Source organism: Myotis yumanensis, unplaced genomic scaffold (genome assembly GCF_028538775.1).
Source record: "Myotis yumanensis isolate MYYU_CA2020_CCGP unplaced genomic scaffold, mMyoYum1.0.hap1 SCAF_5, whole genome shotgun sequence".
NCBI classification, from domain to species: domain Eukaryota; kingdom Metazoa; phylum Chordata; class Mammalia; order Chiroptera; family Vespertilionidae; genus Myotis; species Myotis yumanensis.
This window is the reverse complement of record NW_027223756.1, coordinates 34,443,420-34,464,434: the sequence shown is the minus strand read 5'-3', so window position 1 is coordinate 34,464,434 and position 21,015 is coordinate 34,443,420. Positions and strand designations below refer to the sequence as shown.

The window sequence follows — 21,015 nt, the reverse complement described above, 5'->3', positions numbered from 1 at the left end:
GGGAGAATAGCTCTGGGAACATAGAGGTCATCCAGGTGAGAGATGGCGGTGGGATGGATGGATGTGGCAGCAGAAGAGGTAGAGAAGAGGAGGGTGGGATTAAGAAATGATAAGGAAGTAAACTTGGCAGGGTATTGGAGTCGGGGCTCAGATACAAGGAGGAAGCAATAAGATGGCAGTTTCTTGGGGCGTCAGAGGGTTGCTGCCATCACTGAGGCAGACGCTGTGTGAGGAAGAAGAGCTATGTCAGGGTAGAGGGAACAGGGAGATGGTGAGTTCATTTGAGACCCACTGAATTTGAGGTGCCTATGGGCCTTTGAGGGTGGGTCCAGGCAGGCAGCTGGGAACATGGAGGGGAGGCTAGGGATGAAGACACAGTTGGGTCTTACTGGCATGTGAGGCATGGCTGGAGTCATGGGTGGGGGTGGAATGGAAAGAGAAGAGAGCCAAGGAGGCCCTGGGAGAATCCACATGGAGACAGCTACTGGTGAGTAATAGAAGTCAGACTGAGGAAGACAAATACTGTATGATTTCACTTGTATGAAGAGTCTAAAAATACAAAACAAAAACAGACTCACAGAAGCAGGGAACAAACTGACGGTTGCCAGAAGGTGTGGAGGGATGGGTGAGAAAGGCACAGGGCGTAAAAAGTACAAACCTCCATACAGAAAATGAATAAGCCATGGAGACGCGGTGCACAGCACAGGAAGTCTAGTCAATGATGCTGTCGGAACTTGGCACGGTGACTTAGTGTGGTGACCACTCCGTGTAAGGCATATGAATGTCAAATCACTGTTGCACACCTGAAACTAATACAGTGCTGTATGCCAACTACACTGTAATAAAACAATAAAAATATACAGCTCCTGGGGAAGGAGGGGGTCTGTGAAGAGACAGGGGAGGGGGCTAAACCATGGAAGCCATGGAGGGGGCTGCCAGAAGACTGACAGGTGCCACTGCCGGAGGGATGCAGTCAGACCAGGTCTGGAAAGTTCCACCTGGACTTGACATTGGGAAGGAGACCGTGATCTTAACGGGGACACCAGCCAGCCACAGACCCTGGTGGACAGTGTGCAGAGGGAGCTGGGGAAGTAGAGGCAGCCAGGGCGGGTGACACTTAGGGTGCCTGGGAAAGAAGGGAAGGGAAGGGAAGAGATGGAATGGCACCTAGCGGGATGCTGGGACAAGGCGTAGGATGAGAGAGCCTGAGCCTGCCAGCGGCCAAGGAGTTGGAGATGAGGAGGAGGTGTCGGGGACAAACAGGAGACATTGTACTAGTATGTGTGTGTGTGGGGGGGGTGTCTTGGAGGCTGCGGCTTGTTTCCATAAGTGAAATCAATGCAGTGCGAGACTTCCTCAGCTCAATAACTTATTAGCGCTTTTTAATTACTGGGATGTAATTAATTCATCCCAAGTATAGCGGTTCTGTGAAGCACACCACACGTGCTGAGCTGATAACATTCTCCCACATTTGCAGGGTGCTCACACCAAGATATTTTGTTGCATGAAACCTGGAGGGAAATATCCAAAGAATACACATGTTTGTTTTAAGTTGTGTTTCTTGATCCTGGAAGCAGATACTATAAATGGGAGGACTGAGCTCGGAGGCCGCCGTGCTGGGGGGGAGGGGAGGATATTGGTAAACTTTCAGTTCTGTGGCTCGCAGCTGAACCTCCAGGGGGAGGCGGCAAGACAGGAGACAGTCCGTGAAGATTCCCAGTGGCCCTAGAGGTCTTGGCGGTGTCTCTGGCTAGAGCAGCTCCCACATGATGGCCGAGAGAGTGGGGGTGCTGGGACTGGTCAATTCCGCCAGGTTGGCCCATCATCCTGATCATACTGTCTCCTCAGGCCCTGCACAGCCTTGGTCCCCAGCCGACAGTCAATAATGGCTGTGACGCTGAGTGGCTTGGTGAAATGGCCAGACCCTTTTCTGCGGAGCTGAAAGTGAAGGTCAGGAAGGACACTGGGTGCAGACAGATTCCTTTGCAGCAGCCACGGGGCAGCAGTGGCCTCAGGACAGAATGTGGGTGGGGCCAGGAGGGGAAGGACAAGTGGAAGAAAATGGAAACAGGAAGAAGGGTTGGAGGGTGGCGGCCAGTGCCAAGAAGCCAGGCCAGGCAGGAGGGATCACTGCTGCTTTGTCCTGGGCTCCCCCTGTAGCTCTTTCCCTAGAGGACAGCGTGGCCTGGTGCTCTGATGTCTGGAGGCCTGTGAGTTTGGGATGACACCCCCCTTTCCAGGAGGAGCCCTGGCTGGGCTTCTTGCTGGGACCCCAGGCCGGCACCTCAAAGCCTCCCCGCCACCATGGCTCGGAGCGCTCCCTCCTCACCAGGAAGCCTTCTGGGGAACAGGACGAGGCCATCGCATCTGCTGTGAACATGCCTGCTGCACGAACACCCCCACAGCTGTGGGTGACTGCGAAGGGCGGGCTGCAGCGGCAGGGCCTGTGGGACACGGGCAGGGACTGCTTAGTGTTGTCCGGGCCTCGAGGTGCCTGTCTGGGGGATGGGGAAGCTGGAGTAGCTCCCTGACACCTGGTAGGCTTGGCCCACAGGCCTCCTCAGCTCTCCCTTACCCGCCTGTCCGCATGTATCCCCAGCTGCTCTCCCCTGTGGGACCTGCCTTCTAACCACTGGCTCCCCCCTGGGTCTGCAGGCACTTCCTGCCTGCATCTAGGATGCCCGCTCTCACCCTTCAAGATGCACCTTGAATGCCTCTTCTCCAGCTCCTTCCCTAGACGTTCCCCTTCTCCTGTCAGGCAGACAACCCCTCCCTCAGGCTCAGCTGACAGTTCCTGAGAGCCTTTCATTCATCCCAGAAACCTGCTCTAGACCTGGAGTCGGGATTCTTGATTCTCCTCTTCTTTCTCTCATAACTTGCTAGGTGAGCTTGGACGACTCATTACATCTCTTTCAAAAAGCAAGGCAGTTGGAGAAGGTGGTTTAAGTTTGATCATTTGCAGGTCAAATTCCAGTCATCCGTTAAATAAAGGGCCAACATTCTTCTTTCACCTTGCTCGCTCACTGGAGTATCCACCGCCCCCACCCCTGCCCCCCCCCCCCCCCCCCCCCCCCGCCCCTGATCGCTTAGCCCGTATACGGCATTGCCTGTGTGGACAGGGGTCTTTCGGCCTCTTGCATCCATCCCTCAAATGTGCCCTGATGTTTGCAACGACATCACCATCAACCTGACTGCTGTCGATTACGCTCAGAGAAGAGTGCTCACTCTTCGGGGCACTGCTCCTTGAGGTAGGTAGGATCATCATTCCCATTTTACAGACGAGGCAAATGAGGCGCAGAGAGCTTACACGCCTCATCCAAAGAGGTGTGGTATGGCTCCATGATGGATCTAAAGCCGGTGCCCTTGCGTTTGTGCCTGTTGCCCCCTCAGCCCCATGATGCTCCCGCAGGCCCCAGCACCTACCTTCCTACAGTCGGGACCGCTCCAGCAGAGTGAAACCCAACCCCCTAGACTCCTGCAGAGTCAGGGCCCTGTGCCAGGATCTCACACACCTTGGCGAGCTGGGTCTGCAGCTGAAGAGGTAACTGGCAGGAAGTGCAGAAATGCCCTGCAGGCCTGGGGCTTAGTTTACGTTCCTAAAGCAATAAGACTCAGAGTAACAACAAGAGAAGAAAAAAGAAGTCTCTTTGGCAGTAAGATCTAGCTGTTCTGCCAATGCAACAAAAGGTTGGGTTTTTATTCTTGTGTTTAGTGACAACAAAAGACTTGTTGGTGAGCCTATAGTAAATTTTTTTGTCAAAAATGAAAATTATTTCCTCTGATTTCATGAGCCTGGGCAGCCCCCTCTGAAGCACCTTCAGCAGCACGTGGGATGAGAAGCTTGAGGTCCGTTTACGACTGAACCCCTAAGAGGCTCCTTTCTTCCATAATTTCATGGTTTGTTTGGAAAACTGCCCGACTATGACATTGTATCATCTGGGATAATACAGCCCCGGCGTGGTGAGCGATTGCTGAAAGGCCATCTCTTCTCGAACAGCGTAGGAGATAAAGCGTGAATTCAAAACCGAGTCAGAAAAACAATTTAAAAAGCACCAACTAGTACACAAATAGGAACCCATGTCACACGACAACTTTTAAAACACTATAAGCAGCGAACGTTACAGAGAATCCCACCCACTATCTCGGTATTCTCTGGCTGTCTTTGGGGCTGAGAACAACTATGACTTCAATTTTGCCACAAGAAGAAAGGGATACCACATCCTACATCCTCTGAACCCCGATTTTCGCCAAGAGACCCCGCTTGGGACTTCTGGAGCACTGGTGCCGGGGCTGCAAAGGCGAGCTGAAGCAAGGATTCTGAGTTCAGTTTTGATTTCCCACATGCTAATGACCCCTAAATGATGTGATATTTCCTTCCGCGTTCACAAGGCACCCCATTGCCATGGCAACTGGAATGTGATACCAGAAGTTCTCTTGTACATGGGGCTGAGAAGGTTGCAGAATGGTTAGGCCCTGTGTCCCCATGGGATGTGAACCCCACCCCCTTCCCATAAGGACTTCTGGAGACAGATAAAACCTAGAGAATGAAGTCATAGCTTCTCTTTGTAAAGTCTGGTAGGACTAGAGAATAGAAGATTTTAGAGCTTTTATTTGTGGTGGGGGGGGAAGGTGTTTTTAAGTTTCCTGTATTAATAACTCCCTGGTGATTTGGGACAAAAGATAAATGATCATCAAGGAGCTCAAGATGGTATTAAAGACGACCCTGCCATCGTGGGGGCAGCACTGCGGGAAGTTGTCCTTTACTCCCTCCTTTCTTCTGAGACACCCCCACCCCCACCTTCACCGGCCAGGGCCTGGAGCTGACCCTGAGCCTGAGGCTGGGAATGCTTCTCCGTGGGGCCCGACCCACGGGCCAGGCCTGCGGGAAGGGCATCTCCGAGACAGCATTAGGCCGACTCAGGGCCATCCACACCCACTTTCCAACTACCAGAAGCCACCTGGGCCCAGACACGTTGCCAAGCCCTGCTGGGCAGAGCCTTGCTGCTGCCTCTGAGGACCCTGCAGTTTATGCATCTCCCTGCTCTAGGCCCGAGGCCACACGGGATTAGATGCAGCCTGACAACAGGTGTCATTAATACCAACACCTGTAATGTGCCCACACATCTTCAGTGGTTTCTGTGAGCATCTCATGTACTTTCCTCCACAGAGTAGGCAGGTATTGCTGGTAGCCTTGATTTTACATCTGAGAAAAGGCTCAGAGAGGTGGAGTCATGCACCCAAGACCACACAGCCGGGACGTGGCAGAGCTGAGCTGCAACCTCTGGGGGCCTCACAAGTCCTGCTCTCCACTGACAGCGACCTTTGTGGGTGAAGACTCACAAAATCCATGCAAAACTCAACAAGTCAGGAGGATTTGGTGGGTAAAGTCAATCAGCATGAAACAGAACCCGAATCTGCCCGCCCCACGCCCCATCCCTCCTGGGTTGTGTGGTGGCTGTGTTTCCCTCGCATGAAATGAGAAATGCTGTTGGAATAACCGACGGGCAGGGAGGCTGGGCATACTCTGAGGCAGAAATGAAAACCTTCAGGAAGATGCAACTTGGGGGATATTGGAAACTGGAGAACGGAACAACCGTCTTTAAAATGCAACACGGCCAATACAGCCAGAGCAACCGGTCAAGTGTTTTAGAGCTCACCGCTGCTGGGAACTCTGCAGGCATGCGCCGGGCAGTGCTCCCGGGCCAGGGACATTTTTCCTGGGCTAGTTTTGGCCTCATTTCCATAATGTGCCTCATGATTTCTGGAGCACCTCAGCATTAGCATCATAAGCACAGCCATGAAAGTGCCCCCCGGGCTCCCTGCTGCCACAGCCCGTGGCAGAGGTGGGGAGGCCCTTCACGTGAGCACAGGTGGCATGGGGAGAAGCCACAGACCTGTGCTCCACTGCTGAAACACGCCTGTCACACTGTGTAACGTGTACCATGCACCATTCATTGGGGCCACACCAACAGAAGAATTTGCATTCTAACTCTCACACCTTCCAGCATCTGTGAGCCACTGAGTGTCTCCTTGGTGCCAGGCACTATGCCAGGTGCTGAGAATGGACCAGGTGTGAAGAGCCCTAGGCACTGCCCGAGGATCTATCCCTCCAGCTGGAACTGCCACTGCCCTTCTCTTCTGACTCAACCCCAGCACGGAGCACGAACCCCTTGGCCCCGAATCCATGGGCATGTTCTGATGTCCACTCAGGGCCTCCCTGTCTTGCTCAGGGTGTTCTGGCCAGGCCAGGCCAGGCATGGAGTGCTGTTCCACCAGTGACCACTACAGGCCCGAGCTCAAGAGCCTGACATGCTGGGACCCACTGCTGGTGTCCACCTGGCCACATGCTATGCACAGGTGCTCCTGATTCATGAGACTCTGTCCAGGGGGTACATGCAGGCCCTATCAGCACCCCGACAGGGCCCGCCCCATGTGAGTGAGATGCCTGGGCACCACCTTGTGGCTGGTTCCTCTGTGTCCCATGGCAGCCAGGGCATCCCTGGGCCTCCCTGGATCCTGCTCTTCGAGGGCAGGTGGCCACAACAGAACCTGCAACTCCAAAATGCCACTGCTGCCACGCCGTGAAGGCCCCAGCCTTCCCTTTCTCTATTGCCTTTACACTTTAGCCCAGCCGTGGGCAAACTACGGCCCGCAGGCCGGATCCGGCCCGTTTGAAATGAATAAAACTAAAAAAAAAAAAAGACCGTACCCTTTTATGTAATGATGTTTACTTTGAATTTATATTAGTTCACACAAACACTCCATCCATGCTTTTGTTCCGGCCCTCCGGTCCAGTTTAAGAACCCATTGTGGCCCTCGAGTCAAAAAGTTTGTCCACCCCTGCTTTAGCCTATAAACTCAGCACCGGGTCAGTGGTCAGAAGGGCATTAGAAGAATCGCACCCAAAGCTCAAATCACAGGGGCACGAAGCCACCTTCCTACCTTTAAGGAAACAGTCCTTGCTGTGGGCGATGACGATCTTCTTCTCCAGCAGGCACGCGGCTCGGTAGAGCTCGCAGTGGTTTTCATAGAACCTCCCATCGGAGCCGCACACGGGAACGTAGCTGGGCTTGCAGGCCTCCAGGCAACGGCATTCAGGCTCCCCCGTCTCCCGGCTGAGCGTGCACCTGCTCCCGCGGCCGCACAGCTTCTTCCCGCAGGAGGACCGCAGCCAGTCATGGTCGGAGAGCCCTGCCAGGCACACAAACACAGAGGTCAGCTGCAGGCACGTGGGTGGGGTCCTGGGCTTCCTTGGTGGCTCTTTCAAGTCCTGGTGAGCAGAAGCTCCATTTGCCTGTGAGGCCGAGGCCTGGGGGCTCGGGTGCCTGAGGGAGTCCTTTCCCTCCAACAGGAGGCGGCTGTGGGTGCCAAGAGCAGTGTCCTGCAGTGTAGAGCCCGGTTTTTATGGCTCACACCAAACCTCTCAGGCAGGAGCCCTGCCATCTGGAAGGGAGAAGTAGACGGGACTACACGGAGGTGGCAAAGTGCCCATGGGCCCTGCCGACTGAGAGCAGGAGGCCTCCTAAGAGATGTAGAGGCTTGAGTCAAGCTCCCATACACACTGCAGGGAGGAGACCTGAGGGGAGGAGGAGCTTTGCGCAGGGGCTGAGGCATGGGCCAGCGAAGGGGAGCAAGGTGTGGTTCCAGGGGACTGAGAAAGCCAGGCAGAGGAATTTCCCATATGTTAGACCCTGGGGAGCCGCTGCGGGATCTAGGGAGGAAGTGTAGAGTGAGGAGGAAGTGGTGTCAGGATGGGGCGGAGGGCAGTCAGGGCAGGGAGGCCAGAGCTTCCTGGAAGCGCATCATCCGCGGTGGTGGCTGCAGCTTTTCTCCACTGCCTAGTCCAGTGATGGTGAACCTCTGACACCTCTGACACGTGAACTCATTTTTTTGGTTGATTTTTCTTTGTTAAATGGCATTTAAATATATACAATAAATATCAAAAATATAAGTCTTAGTTTTATTATGGTTGCAAATATAAAAAAATTTCTATATGTGACACGGCACCAGAGTTAAGTTAGGGTTTTTCAAAATGCTGACATGTCGAGCTCAAAAGGTTCGCCATTTCTGGCCTAGTTCCTCCCAGCACAGTGTTGCAGCCCCGGCAAGAAGGCTGAGAACCTGCACCCAACACGTGCCCATGATGAGCTCAGGCAGTGGTGCCCAGAGCTCAGAGGGCCAAGCGGGCAGGAGGAGGGGAGACTGGCTCATGCTGAATGGGGTCTGCTTAGTGAAAAGCCAAGCAAGTGTCTCCCACAGCATCACACACGGCCACCGGAGCCCAGGAAACTGGCTGACTGCACGTGGCATTGATGGCAACAGATAGGAAGTTGAGGATTATAAAGGGATATCAAATTAAAACATGAATGCAGATTTCACGGCCACAGAAGTTTTGCTTTTAAGTTTTAATGAAACCTTCAAAATACTCAGCAAAACAGAATGGCCCTGGCACTCAAGCCTGCACTTCCAGCCTCAGCTCCTATCCCATGGGCTAAAATTGTCTACGGGGGAAAAAAAAAGAACCTTCCTTTTCTTGTTTTAGGTTAAGCCTGCTTTTCATCATTATAGATTTGAAAGGAAAAGAATCAGTTATCGGTAGATTAAGTGCTTGATTCAATAACTCATTTAAATTCCTCCGGCCTTGGCAAGCTAAGAAATATTGACTTTTTCTTGAATCATAATAAACTAGAAGGTCAAAATATCTCCAAGCAGTGTAAAAGTGCGGATCCTACGCGGGCGAGTGAATGTCCTTTATCCACTCGGCTAATTGCTCGCGTGTCACCGCGAAGGCTCCGTGGCCTTCAGCAGCCGCAGTGCACAGCTTCCTGTCAAGGCTGACGGGCAGAGGGAGGGGGGCTCTGGGCTGGAGGCCCCCACCCTGGTGTTTATGGATGCTTTGCCACAAAGTGTGTTTGATGATTCCTGGAAAATGGGTTACCCGGGAAAGCGCTGGCGGCTACTAGAAGAAACGAACAGCTGTGCAAAGGTCAGCATTTCCTTCTTCCCCCGCACAGCGCCAGGACGCAGCGCATTGCCATTGCATCGCCGTTTTAATAAACTGCCGTGTGTGATGGGAAGGGCATCCACTAATTGCTCCATTTGGAAAAGAAACAAGAGTCAGGGTTTCTGAGTCTGTGGTCTCTTTTGCTTCCGCTGTGCTGCCCACCCAGGCTGTGCTCTTGACCCCTAAATCAGCTCCACCTCACACCTGGGGTCCCTTTTCTGCCACCACCTGTCCAAGTGCCCCTCCCTGAATCCTCCTGCCCCATAGTGTCTGCTGCACTCTCTGGCCTCTGGAGACCCCGCAGGGGCTGGGTCTTTGTCCTCATATGGCCCCTGTACACTCAGGTTTTAAGAAACACAACAGTTTTAAAAGCTGATCTCCTTAGCACATATTGCCACTGCTCAAACCCCAGGCTAGAGGCTGAGATGACCCCAGGCTAGAGGCTGAGGGTGGGGAGGGTCACCCATGCAGTGACCTTTTGAGGGGTTCATCTCCCCTGGCCTCCTCCAAGGGGGCAGGAGGGAGGCTGGAAGGATGGTGCTGGAAGGGGACAGGTGTTCTTGAAGGTGGGCTTTCTGGGGCAAGGGCACCAGAGTCTGGAGACCACCAAGGTCAGCTCTCTCTGGATGGGGAGAACCCCTCTCCCGACCCTTTCTCCTTAGAATCACCCCCAAGCACAACCACAGTGAACGCCTTGGAAGAGCAGCACTGTGTGTGGTGCTGCCAATGCCCACGTTTCATTTGCTCACAGTGTGACTGAGGTCATCGTGTTCAGAAAACGTGCCCACCGGGGCTCGTGGAAGTGGTCAAAACACTCAGGTTCTCTCTGACATGGAATCAGCTGTCAGCAGATCATTGATTCCTAATATTTGCAATTAAGGTAAAAGTCGCTTTAAAGCCTTGCCCCTGCCGCTTCCCGGCCTGTACACAACAGGCCTGCGCCAAGCTAGGAACACCCCACACCGGGACGGGCCTGGGATCCCGTCTGCCACAGAGATGCCAACAAGCCGTGGCTTCCTCATTAAACAAGCCCCCGTCATTCCTGCCTCCTTGTTACTAAGACAGGATGAATTTAAAGGGGTTCTCCTCGTCCAGAGCGAGCTTTGGTGGTCTCTGAAGTCCCTCCCTACCAGGATGATGATAAAACAGCAGTGGGAAAGGTAACCAGGTGAGACCGTCCGAGACTGCTCCAGTGTTGACGAGGCAACCATGGTGCATGCAAAAGACACAATCTGTTTAATTTATAATCATCAAGAAAGTCGTTTACCCGGGTGAGAAACTGATCATCGTACCAAATAAGCTGCTTTTCCACACTGATTGAATTTACTGAACACGATCAGAAATGGGAATTGTTACACAAAAGTTATGACAGGAGGAGAAACAAGTCCATTTGTACCAGTCAGAGCTACAGACTTCCTCTGTGTTTCAGGTAAGGAGTCTCCATTCGAGCCTCACGGACCTGGGACTGCCAATCCAGAGCGCAGGTGGAGGCGGTGGAGGTTAGCCACGTCCAGGTCACGTCTGTGCGATCTCAGTGGTGGAACCACACAAAGGTAGGGGGTCCTATTGACTGCACCAGAGCACAGGCAATGCGTAACCAGTTCCTTGGCACAGAGTAAACCTATGCCAGGTCCCCTCTCAGGACTGTGCCCTGGATTGCACATGAGAGGAGGCCCGTTACTTTCCACTTTGGGATGCTAAATCGCCTGCAAGCATGTTTGTCCAGTGCATCGTCTCTGTCTGAGAACTTGTCCTCGCCTTGACTCCTGAGGAGAGCCCCTCTCCTTACACGGCCTTGGGAGGTCCCCACTCCAGGTCTCATCAGCAGCACTGCCTGGGCCTCCTCCTGCAGGCCCTCAGACCCCAGCAGAGGACTGCCTCACCCCCCTACCCCCCCACCCCACACACACCATAAAGCCACAGTGAGGTGACTTCTGGCTCTAAGGTGGCCGCATACTCAGCAAGGCCCAACGCAGGTGAGAACGGTGGGACGTGGATGCAGAGGCATGCGCAGCGCCCAGAGCCAGCCACCTTCTGCGCTGCCCGTCCTGAACCCCAGCCTGGCACAGCAGGCTCCACCTTCTGCAGACAGAAGGCACTGCAGACAGGAACCACGTGCCCACCACCAGCAGACACAACTGGATTACAGGCTTTCTTTTCTGTGCATCATATAAACTCACCAGGGGCTGTAGCCCATAGCCTGGGTCAGGGTCAGGGTTTTTGAAGACCCAAAGCTGAGGACCTGCCTTTAGAAGAGCAGTGTGTGTACAGAGGTGTGTAGACATGTGGGGTGTGCCATCCGGGAGCTGCAGGTAATGGTCCCAGTACCCTCCTCCCCCACCCTCCCAAGATGACTTACGCTCTCAGCCATGCCCAAGGTGGTCCTCAGACAGAATACGTGGTCAACTTCAACTCCCTCATTGCAGAGACCACCCAAGTGCCTGGGACATGGTGGCAGAATTTGGGTTTGTGTGAGAGCCAGGCGGAGCCCTGGCAAGCCAGTCAGTGTAGCTTCCATGCCCATGTGGATGGGTGGTAACAATGAGGCACTTCAGGAGGGCCTGACAGCTCTCCACCCACCGACTCATCCAACATATATTTTGGAGCCCCTCCTATGTGCCAGACCCGACTCTAGTTGCTGGGACACAAAGCAGACGAGGGCATTGTCCTCCAGACACTTACATGGCAGCGTAGGAAGACCGAGTGTGAAGAGGAAAACAAGCAAATGAAGACATGTGGGTTGTGATAAATGCCAGGAAGGAAACAAACAGGTGGCTGAGTGGGCCAGCGCTCATCTGGAGGTCAGGGAAGCCTCGTGGAAGAGGTGAGATTTGACCTGAGACCTGAAAGTGAGGGGTAGAGCCCAGGGACAGGAGAGTGGAGCAGCCTGGGGCCCTGGAGCCCATGGGCAGAGCCAGGGGTTGGCCCAGGAAGAGGCCTGGCCCACAGGGTCCTGTTCAGAGCAGACCCCGCCCAGCTGACCCGGTCTGCAGGGAGCCGTGACTGCAGAGGTAAAGTTACCACCTTGCCTCACTGTACCCTTGGGAAAGTGGGGTGACTGGTTGCCTGGAAGCCTTTCTTGGCCCCTGGGAACTGAGTGTTGGGGGGAGGTCCTGTCTCTAGTCCTGGCTGGAAAGGCCAGTCCTCAGACACTCCCGTAAGTCACAGGGCTCTTGGCACCTCCCAGGCTGCAGGTGAGAGGAGAGCAGCCCTCCTGGGCTCTCACCCCTGGTCACCTTGGTGGGAACCTTCACATCCTCCAGGTGCCCTGGGTGCTGGGGCTGCTTTAGGTTCAATCTGCCCTGTAAAGTCTCATTCACACTCAAGTATTAGGAAGAAAATGTGTAGTTCCTTCCAGGGGAAGTGCATTCCTAGCACCAGCCAGAGGGCAAAGCTTACAGAAACTGCTGAGCACTGAGGCATGTCAGCAGGCATCATGCCAACACTTAGATACATACATGAGCTAATCTGATCGTCATTTATAGTTCTGGGAAGTAAGCACACAGGCCTCACTCTGAGGCACGTGTACATGCCCATTTTACAGATGAAGAAATATGAGTCAAGAAGTGACTTGCTTATGGTCAGACAGCAAGTAGGCTGTAGATGTGCAGAGTCTCACTCCAAATTGCTCAGACTTGGGATCATCTGCTCAGCCGGGGACAGGGTCCCTGCTTGAAGGAACTCATGCCAGGAGGGTCCAGATGCCCATGGTTTGAGCGTCTCCAATCATGTGCTTCATGAAAGCAGAATTTTGACGAAAGTCCTGACCAAATTCTCCATCAGCACGCCTGGCTATCGATCTCTGCTCTGACGCCTCGAGAAGTGTGTGCAGCTGGGAGGCCAATTAAGCCACTCTGTGGGCGGGAGGTGTACCGTGTGACAGGAGGAAGCTGTGCTTGGATCTTTGAACATCCCAGGCCCAAACCCCTTCCTTGTCATGCACAGAAACCTGGCCACCTGCCCTCCATTATCATGTCTCTCAGTTTCAGTGTCTCCCTGCCCCCTCCCCTACTTTTTCCCCTGAAATTGTTCTGTCACTGCTGGGCAGATGTGATATCTTCCTGATGACCACAGAGCAGAGCCCAAACCAAGGCAATCATCTGCTTCTCAAAAGCAGAATTTTGACCAGCTCTGAAAGCCCTGACCAAGTTCTCCAGTGCCCAGAGCTTAACAGAAACACACGGTTACCCATCGCCGGTGGGAACGTAACCTGCCTTGTGCACTGCTCACAGGTCCCAAACTGCGGGCTGACACACTGCCTTCCAAACTAACCACCAAGCCAGAGTCAGAAATGCCTGGAACAGGCGTCCTCAAACTTTTTAAACAGGGGGGGCCAGTTCACTGTCCCTCAGACCGTTGGAGGGCCGGACTATAGTTTTTTAAAAAAACTATGAACAAATTCCTAGGCACACAGCGGCGGCAAAAACACCCGGCAGGCCGAATGAATGTTTTCGGTGGGCCACATGTGGCCCGCGGGCCGTAGTTTGAGGACCCCTGGCCTGGAACATGGGGAGGGCAGGAAGCCCTTTCACCTGGGAGTGGGCTCTCAGTTCTGCCTCAGGAGTCTGTACCCAACCAACTCTGGATCAACCGAGCACAGACGAGGCTCCTGCAGGCGCCCACTCCCTGCGCAGGGCTTTTGGAGGCGGTGATTTCCAACCGCAGGTGAATACAAGTGCCAAATATTCCTGTAAATACTTAAAATCACGACTCTCAGGGAAATAGAAGCGAGCCTGAGCTAAAGATTTATTCGACTCGTTAAGGAGGGGATGGGCAGGAGAAGTGAAGGAGATCTGTGGGGGTGGAGGAGATGGTTAGATGAGACACATCATTGGTTAATGACCTACAGGGCAAGAACGCCATAACCTTTGGGGTCACTTTTCTATCGGAAAGAAAGAGTTTGCATCTTTACTGGACACAAATCTACAAGTTAATGTGTAACTGCATAGTCTGGGCCTTTACTCAGCAGTAAGCTGACTGGACAAACCCCTAGCCCAGACAGTACGTGATCCCTGGTGGGTCTGTGCAATGATGCTCGAGTATGACACGGGGAGGACTTGCCACACCAACCCTTTGCCTTACTCCCAAGTCTCAGATAATTTCCCCAATACACAAAGTGCCTACAGTGACACGCGGCGTCTGAGTGGGCTGCCAAGGACTGTCATCCTTTCCCCCACCCGGGGTGCCTCCTTCCTTTGGAGCCGCAGCCGAGTACAAAAAGACCCCAGAAGAGAGGCAGTGAGGCCCCAAACTCTGAGCTGAGAGCATCTGAAAGTGACCACCTAGCTCAGCTTTGCTGGGATGGATAAGAACTCTCATGTGTCAGAGGCACGTGGTGGAGTGGGCCTGTGCGTGAGCGGATGACGCAGGACTGCGTCACCATCGTGTGAGCTGTGTCAGAACTCCTCCAGGGCTCACGCGTCTGCAGCTGGGTTTCAAGTAACACACGGTTAGACCTCGGCACGGACCCTGGCCCTCGTTAGCTCTGTGACCCAGGCAAGTCCCCTACCCTCTTTCCCCTCTAATTTAAAATGAGAAGATCAATGGTTTGCTGCTTACAGGATTAAACAAGAGAATTCATGTCAGGAGCTGGGTACACAGTAAGTGCTCAGTTGGTGCTGGGTTGACTGCCTGGGACTGAAAGCTGAGCAGCCATTTGGTTTTACCGATGCGAGTATACACCGTGGGCTGGTCCGTGTTCAAGCCTGACTTAGTGAAAAGGTGAGCATGTTTGCTTTGGAAGCATGGACTGGCTTTAAAAGGCAGACTTGGAATAGCACGCTTCAAATATCTCAAGGAAATGCTTCCCTTGCAAGTTTCCCTGCTTCAGGCATTTGCTTGACCAGGTAGACTCTGCCCAGCTTCTGAGCTGAGAGCATCTGAAAGTGACCAGAACTGACCCGTAGCCCAAACTCCGCAGGTTCCACTGGACGTCTCGGGTGGTGCCAGGCAGCGAGCAGGGCCCTGAGCTGCCAGGTGAGTCCGGCCTCGGTTTCACAGGCAGCCCACACACGGCCCAGTCCCGCAGACACCTCGGGCCCACTCACACAGTCAGGCCTGGTGTTTCTCTTCCTTCAGGGTGCCCTGTGCTCTGCTGTGCCATCTCCCCCTCTACGCTGTGTGATGACAGTACTGCCACCTGACCCACGACTTCTAGAGCTTTCTCCCCAAGGCCTCCCACAGGCATTCTCCACTTAATCCGAGCTCCCAGGCTGATGGCCTGGAGGTTTCCCCGGCTGCTGGCCAGCACTCGGCACTTGTCACCGCAAAGCTCAGTAGGCTCCTCAGACAGAACAGCAGGCCCTGGGGCAGGGCCCGCAGCAGCCCGACCTCACAGTCACTCTGCGCTCGGAGCCGCGGACAGGTGGTCTCTGCGGTTTTAGGATGAGGACCAGGTTCTACTTCTTATGTTCGGAGCTCAGCACAGGGCCTGGCACAGAGGAGGCTGCGGAAGATGCCGGGTGAAAAGTGAATCTGGGGAAGGCACTGCAGAGACCCCAGATTGAAGGCTGGGGGTCAGAGTAATCAGAAATGAATGGTTTTAAAGAAACAGGCAGGGTGACACGCTGAGCAGTAAGGGTGGAGGTTGCGGAAAGCATTGGGTGAGAGTCCACAGACTGGGGTTCTACCAACGCAGGTCTCACTCACATGTGAGCCTTGGTTTCCTTATCAGACATGAGGGGGTTGTGTAGAGATTCCTTGAGTTGGAAATATAAGCTCACACTGTGAATTTAGGATGTACATAAAGGCCTGTGCTCTGGCCTGCATGCCTTCTGGTTAGAATAAAATGACAATAATCTCTTCTGTTCCTTTTTACCTCTATTTGCCCAATTATTATTTATTTATTTTTTTGGTAATCCTCACCTAAGGATATTTTTCCATTGAGTTTTAGAAAGAGTGGACAGGAGGGGGAGAGACAGAGAGGGAGAGACATGGATGTGAGAGAGACACATTGATTGGTTGCCTCCCACATGCCCCCGGGGCCAGGGATCAAGCCTGCAACCGAGATATGTGCTCTTGATCGGAATCAAACCCAGGACCCTTCAGTCCACAACCAATGCTCTATCCACTGAGCCAAACCCGCTAGGGCTGCATTGACTTCTGACGGGTTATTGCTGAGACTTTCTTGGGAAGAAAAGCTGCATAAAAATGGGAAGCATAATAGGATTCTTGCCTCTGGGAGAATGTCTCTTACAAAATGGTTTTGTTTTAGAGCACTTCCGCCAAACACATTCCAATTCTCAAGTCCCCTTTCTTTGCCTAAAGCCTCTTCAGTCTGCATCTGTCTTATCCTCTGTCACCAGAGCCCTCATTTTCCCTCCTGGCACCACGCTCCCTTGTCACGTTTGCTCCTCGGGGCTCCCTGCATCTCTGGCTTCGAGTTGAGGGCCAGATGTTGCTCTCTCAATGGGTCTTCACTCTCCCGCTGATGCCTCATTACTGGGTTCTTTCCTGCTTCTCCACCAACTAATGATTCCAGGCCGTGCCGCCTCGGGCTGCCTCCAATTATTTCCAAGGTTCTTGTGGAGACACTCAGGGTGAGCACGGTGATGCTCCCCGCACCTTCCACTCTAGACTTAGGAGCACTGAGATGAGCACTGAGGGGATGCTCCCCGCTCCCAGGGCGCTTCTCCTGCTGCACAAGTGCTGCCCCGAGGTCAACACCGCAGGCCCTTGTCTCAGATGTGTCCACAACCAGAGACAATGACACGCTCTTTTTGATTATTCTTTTAAAGAAGAAAAGACAGAGCTCAATTACAATATCTAATACTAGCACAGAAAAATTTAGTATTTTCTAACCAGAAGGGTGTCAATTTTTCCCCTCCAAGATCTGCTCTTATCTCTCAGTGAGATTAGCAGCCATAAAAATATGCACTCGGTAATATCAAAACAAAGCTGAGTCACAGTATCAAGTAGATAATTTCGTTTTTTCTCTTCTCTTCTCGGCTCCCGCCCTCTGGCTCGGCTGAGCCAAATCGCGCTGAGGCCTCTGGCAGGCGGGCCCCAGGCTCAGGGGAGGCTGGCTTGCTTGGGTGGGCTGTGTCTGCTCCACCTCTGAGACCAGGAGAGCGCGTGCTGACCAGACAGTAGGAGGCTTTTTCCAAGTGTCTCCACAGGGGCCTGACAACCTGTCTACTCCCAGACAGAGCCCCCCCTCCGCCCCCTTCTCAGGCACCACCTGTGGGACCTCTACTTCCTCCTGTTACTTCAGTGTCTGAGCTTGAGCCCCAGGAAGCAGGCAGTAGAAAATAACCATCTACACAAGGGGGTCCAGCCTCCGGAGAGGGAAGAATGACCAGAACTGAGCTGCTGCAGGAGGAGGATGACAACATCAGCAGACACAACAAAGTATCAAAACTCTAGAAGTGAGTGTAGCAAAAAAGAGGGTTTCCGCCTGCTGGCGTGGCTCAGTGGTTGAGCACTGACCTATGAACTAGGAGGTCATGGTTCGGTTCCTGGTGGGGGCACATGCCCAGGTTCCAGGCTCAATCCCCAGCAAGGGGGCGTATAAGAGGCAGCCGATCAAGGATTCTCTCATCATCGATGTTTCTCTCTCTTCCTCTCCTTTTCTCTCTGAAATCAATTAAAAAAAATTTTTTTTTTTTAAAAAGAGGGTTCCCAAGAAAACCATGCATTTGAACCAAAAAGAAAACAAAGGAATTTAAGGAGAGAATGGTCCCTACTGAGGGTCACACTCATGGCCTCCAAGATTAAGCAGAGGACATATATCAAAACCCAGAGCCAAAACAGAAATAAAAAGCCCTAAGATACAGCAGTTATTCCAAATTAAAGTGTTAAGCAAAAAGGAAAGATGGAAAACTCCTTAAATGTGTCATTGTAAATGGCCATCCACTGTTTTAATGAAAGTAGGAGCCAGACAGGGATATCTGTCCTCACCATTTTTTATTTGAAAAGGAAGGATGATAACACATGAAAATGAAATAATCGGTAAAAATTCAGGAAAGGCAACTAACAACTACCTCTTTTTACTAGTTGTGTATCTGTATACTTAGAACACCAAGAGACTAGTGAAAAATGTTAAAATTGGAAGAGAATTATGACGAGGCGGTTGGACAGGTGATAAATATGCCAAAAGTAATCATTCTTCTCTTCATTAGCAATAAACATTTCGAAATGGAAAAGGTAAAATATTCCACTCATAATAATGGCAAAAACCATAAAATATTTATGAATAAATTTAACAAGGAAGCCACAGGACTGATATGAAAAAGACTATAAAACCTTATTGAAGGTCATAAAATAAGACTTGAACAAATGCAAAGACACTTCTTATTCTTGGGTGGGAAGATGCTACCATAAGTTTATAAATCTAAGGAAATCCTTTTGGAATTGAATAAAATGACCTTAAGAAGATCATTTAGAAGAGTCAGTGCCCCCGATAACCAAGACAAATAAGAGGGAGAAGAGTGAAGGGAGATGTGTCGTACCGGAGATTAGAACATCAAACCAGAAAGCTGCTGTGTTCACGTCAATATAATATTGACCTAGAAATAGACAAGTCAATGTAAGTCTGACAGGAAAAAAGAGAGGACCCAGAAACAAATCCCACTACATATGAAAATTTGCTGTATGACAAGAGTGACCACTGCATTGGGAAAATGAGTCACTTGATAAATGACTAGCTCTCCGCCTGGCATTAAATGACATTGACACCCCATTTCACACCACATAAAAATAAAACTCTAATAACTATCAATTACTCTTGTTAAATAATGAGTAGCTATGAAAGAATATGATACACGTTGTGGACAGCATCAGCACTGTGGTACAAGGAACAACTACGGACTCACGCAGTTCCCGTTTAAAGAAAAAGAACCATTTTATTAGTTTTGAAATGTTCCTGTTTCCAATTCCGTTCCCTCATTTCCACTCAGAGGTAACCACTATCCCGAATTTTGTGTTTATTATTCGTTTGCTTTTCTTTGCAGTTTGAGCTCATCTTTGTATTTCTACACAATGTATTGCTTGGTTTACATGTTTCTGAACACTAGATAAATATGAAGGCATCATACTGTTTGTATGGAGACTTACTTCAATTGCTCTTATGCTGTTTTGTTTCACCCACATCTTTGCGTATACCTGTGATTCTTTCATTTTCACTTACAGTGCCCATTGTGCGCACATATTATTAGTATTTATTTGGTTTACATTAAATTGTGTATTGCCTTTTTCTATGGTTCTCTTTCTTTTGTTTCCTTATTCAGAGCTGAATACTTCATCTTCTTTTTCTATTCATAACCTTGCCATTGTAGATATAACCCTTTGGGGTCCCAGGGTTATATGGGGAGTGGGGAAAACTTTCCAGATACTTCCACCTCAGAGGGCTTTGGGATTGGTCCTTGCGATCCTGGATCATGCAGGGTATGCACACCAAAGCTGAAGCTCACCCAGTCGGACAAAAGGCCTCAAGGTCAAGACAGCTTCACAGTTACTCTACTTCTCTGGGTTCCTGATGTCACTTGCTTCTCTAGCCTCTTAAGTATTTAGTATTTTTCTTACTAGCACATCAATGCTTAAAAGGATTTAAAACATATTTATCTGCCATGTTGCCAGAGGCAGAAGTCAGATGATGACTTTAAAAAATACATCCAACAATTAAAAAGCACTTTGAGATCAATACAGGGATATGATCTCCAACACACCACCACTGGGCCCTTTGGCAAGTGGATGGGAACAGTTCCTGTGGCAGCGGAGACTCCGGAAGGGCGGGGTCAGGGCAAGGTCACCTATCTTAATTTTCCTGCGTGTTTAAAGCAAATTTAAACTCGTCTATCACCAGAAACTTAAACAATAAAGAGAAGACTATGAACGGGGTGCCATGGAGAAAAGAAAGAAAAGGACAGGTGTCACGAATAACCTGTGCCCCTACCTGCCACCTCCAAACCCAGAGTGGGGGCCTCTCAGGAACAGTGCTGTCCTGCAGGCTCTAGGGACAAACGCCAGGTCAGCGACTGACCCCTTTTGTTCCACTTCCAAGAAGAAACACAAAAAAGACCGAGTAGAGTTTGAAGCACCTTCTAGCCAGCAATGCCTTGCTTCAGGCAGGCCCCACACAGTGTGGGTCCAACCAATAATGTCATCTGATCTCTAGCGGATTTGGGTCAGAACAAGGTGTCTGTGACTGGTCCTGAACTCCTGAGGCAGTAGCATCAGAAAGTGGGGCTTTACTCTCATTGACATATTTCTTCCTAAACCCCAGGCAGAAGTCATTCTGTCGTCAGTATTGGCTCAATTGGACTTAGAGTGGCAATATCAGAAAACATTAAAAAGAAAAAAAAAACACTTCTAAGCAGGTCATATTAACCAAAACAAATTTATCTTTGATTCGTGACAATAAGCACACTTATTACCACAACCCTAAACAGGTCAGAATGACATCTGTTCTTTTATTCCAAGCAGAGAATAACAATTTTTTTTAAATCTTCAAAAAAGTCACAGTTAGGAGGAAGGCAGCAGAGCATGGTGGTGGCCAAATGGGGGGTCAGGCCTCACAAGGAAAGGGACCCAAGGGGGGGTGGCCCAGTTGGTTCTGGTAGGCAGCCGAGTTGGGTGACGGCACCGTGGGATTAGGACCCGCACAGGAAGGTGGCTGAGTGGGCAGCAGCCCATGGGGTAAGGAGATGATTTATATATGGGGGAACCTAGCAACAAATAAATATACTGAGGAAAGTAGGAACTAGTTTTCTTACTGAAGAAGAGAGTTATAGACATGCAACAGGGGAAGCTAGAGCGAACCCCGTGGTTGCTTGGATTGGCACTGGAGGTATTGATGTGAGTGCCTGCTTCTCAAGATCTATGTGTGTGCATATGCATGTACATTTATGTGTGTCTTACATCTCTTCTCTGAGAGGATCTGAGAGCAGCAAAACCCCAGTAGCAAGGAGCACATTGAATTCTCATGTCTTGGTTTCTAAACACAATTGACCACTAAGGGAACCAACACTTTTTGAAGGAATGGCTTATTCCAGGGAAGAAGCAAGGAAAGCATA

General features: G+C 51.4%; 1 protein-coding gene across 1 annotated transcript in view; it reads right to left on the bottom strand.

Moving 5' to 3' along the window:
* The window catches only part of FSTL4 (follistatin like 4), a 327,977-nt gene that overhangs the window by 160,730 nt on the left and 146,232 nt on the right, over nucleotides 1–21,015 (bottom strand). Inside the window, exon 4 of the mRNA XM_070415004.1 lies at nucleotides 6,943–7,191. Within this exon, the coding sequence (XP_070271105.1) occupies nucleotides 6,943–7,191 (249 nt within the window). The remainder of the gene's footprint in view (nucleotides 1–6,942; nucleotides 7,192–21,015) is intronic.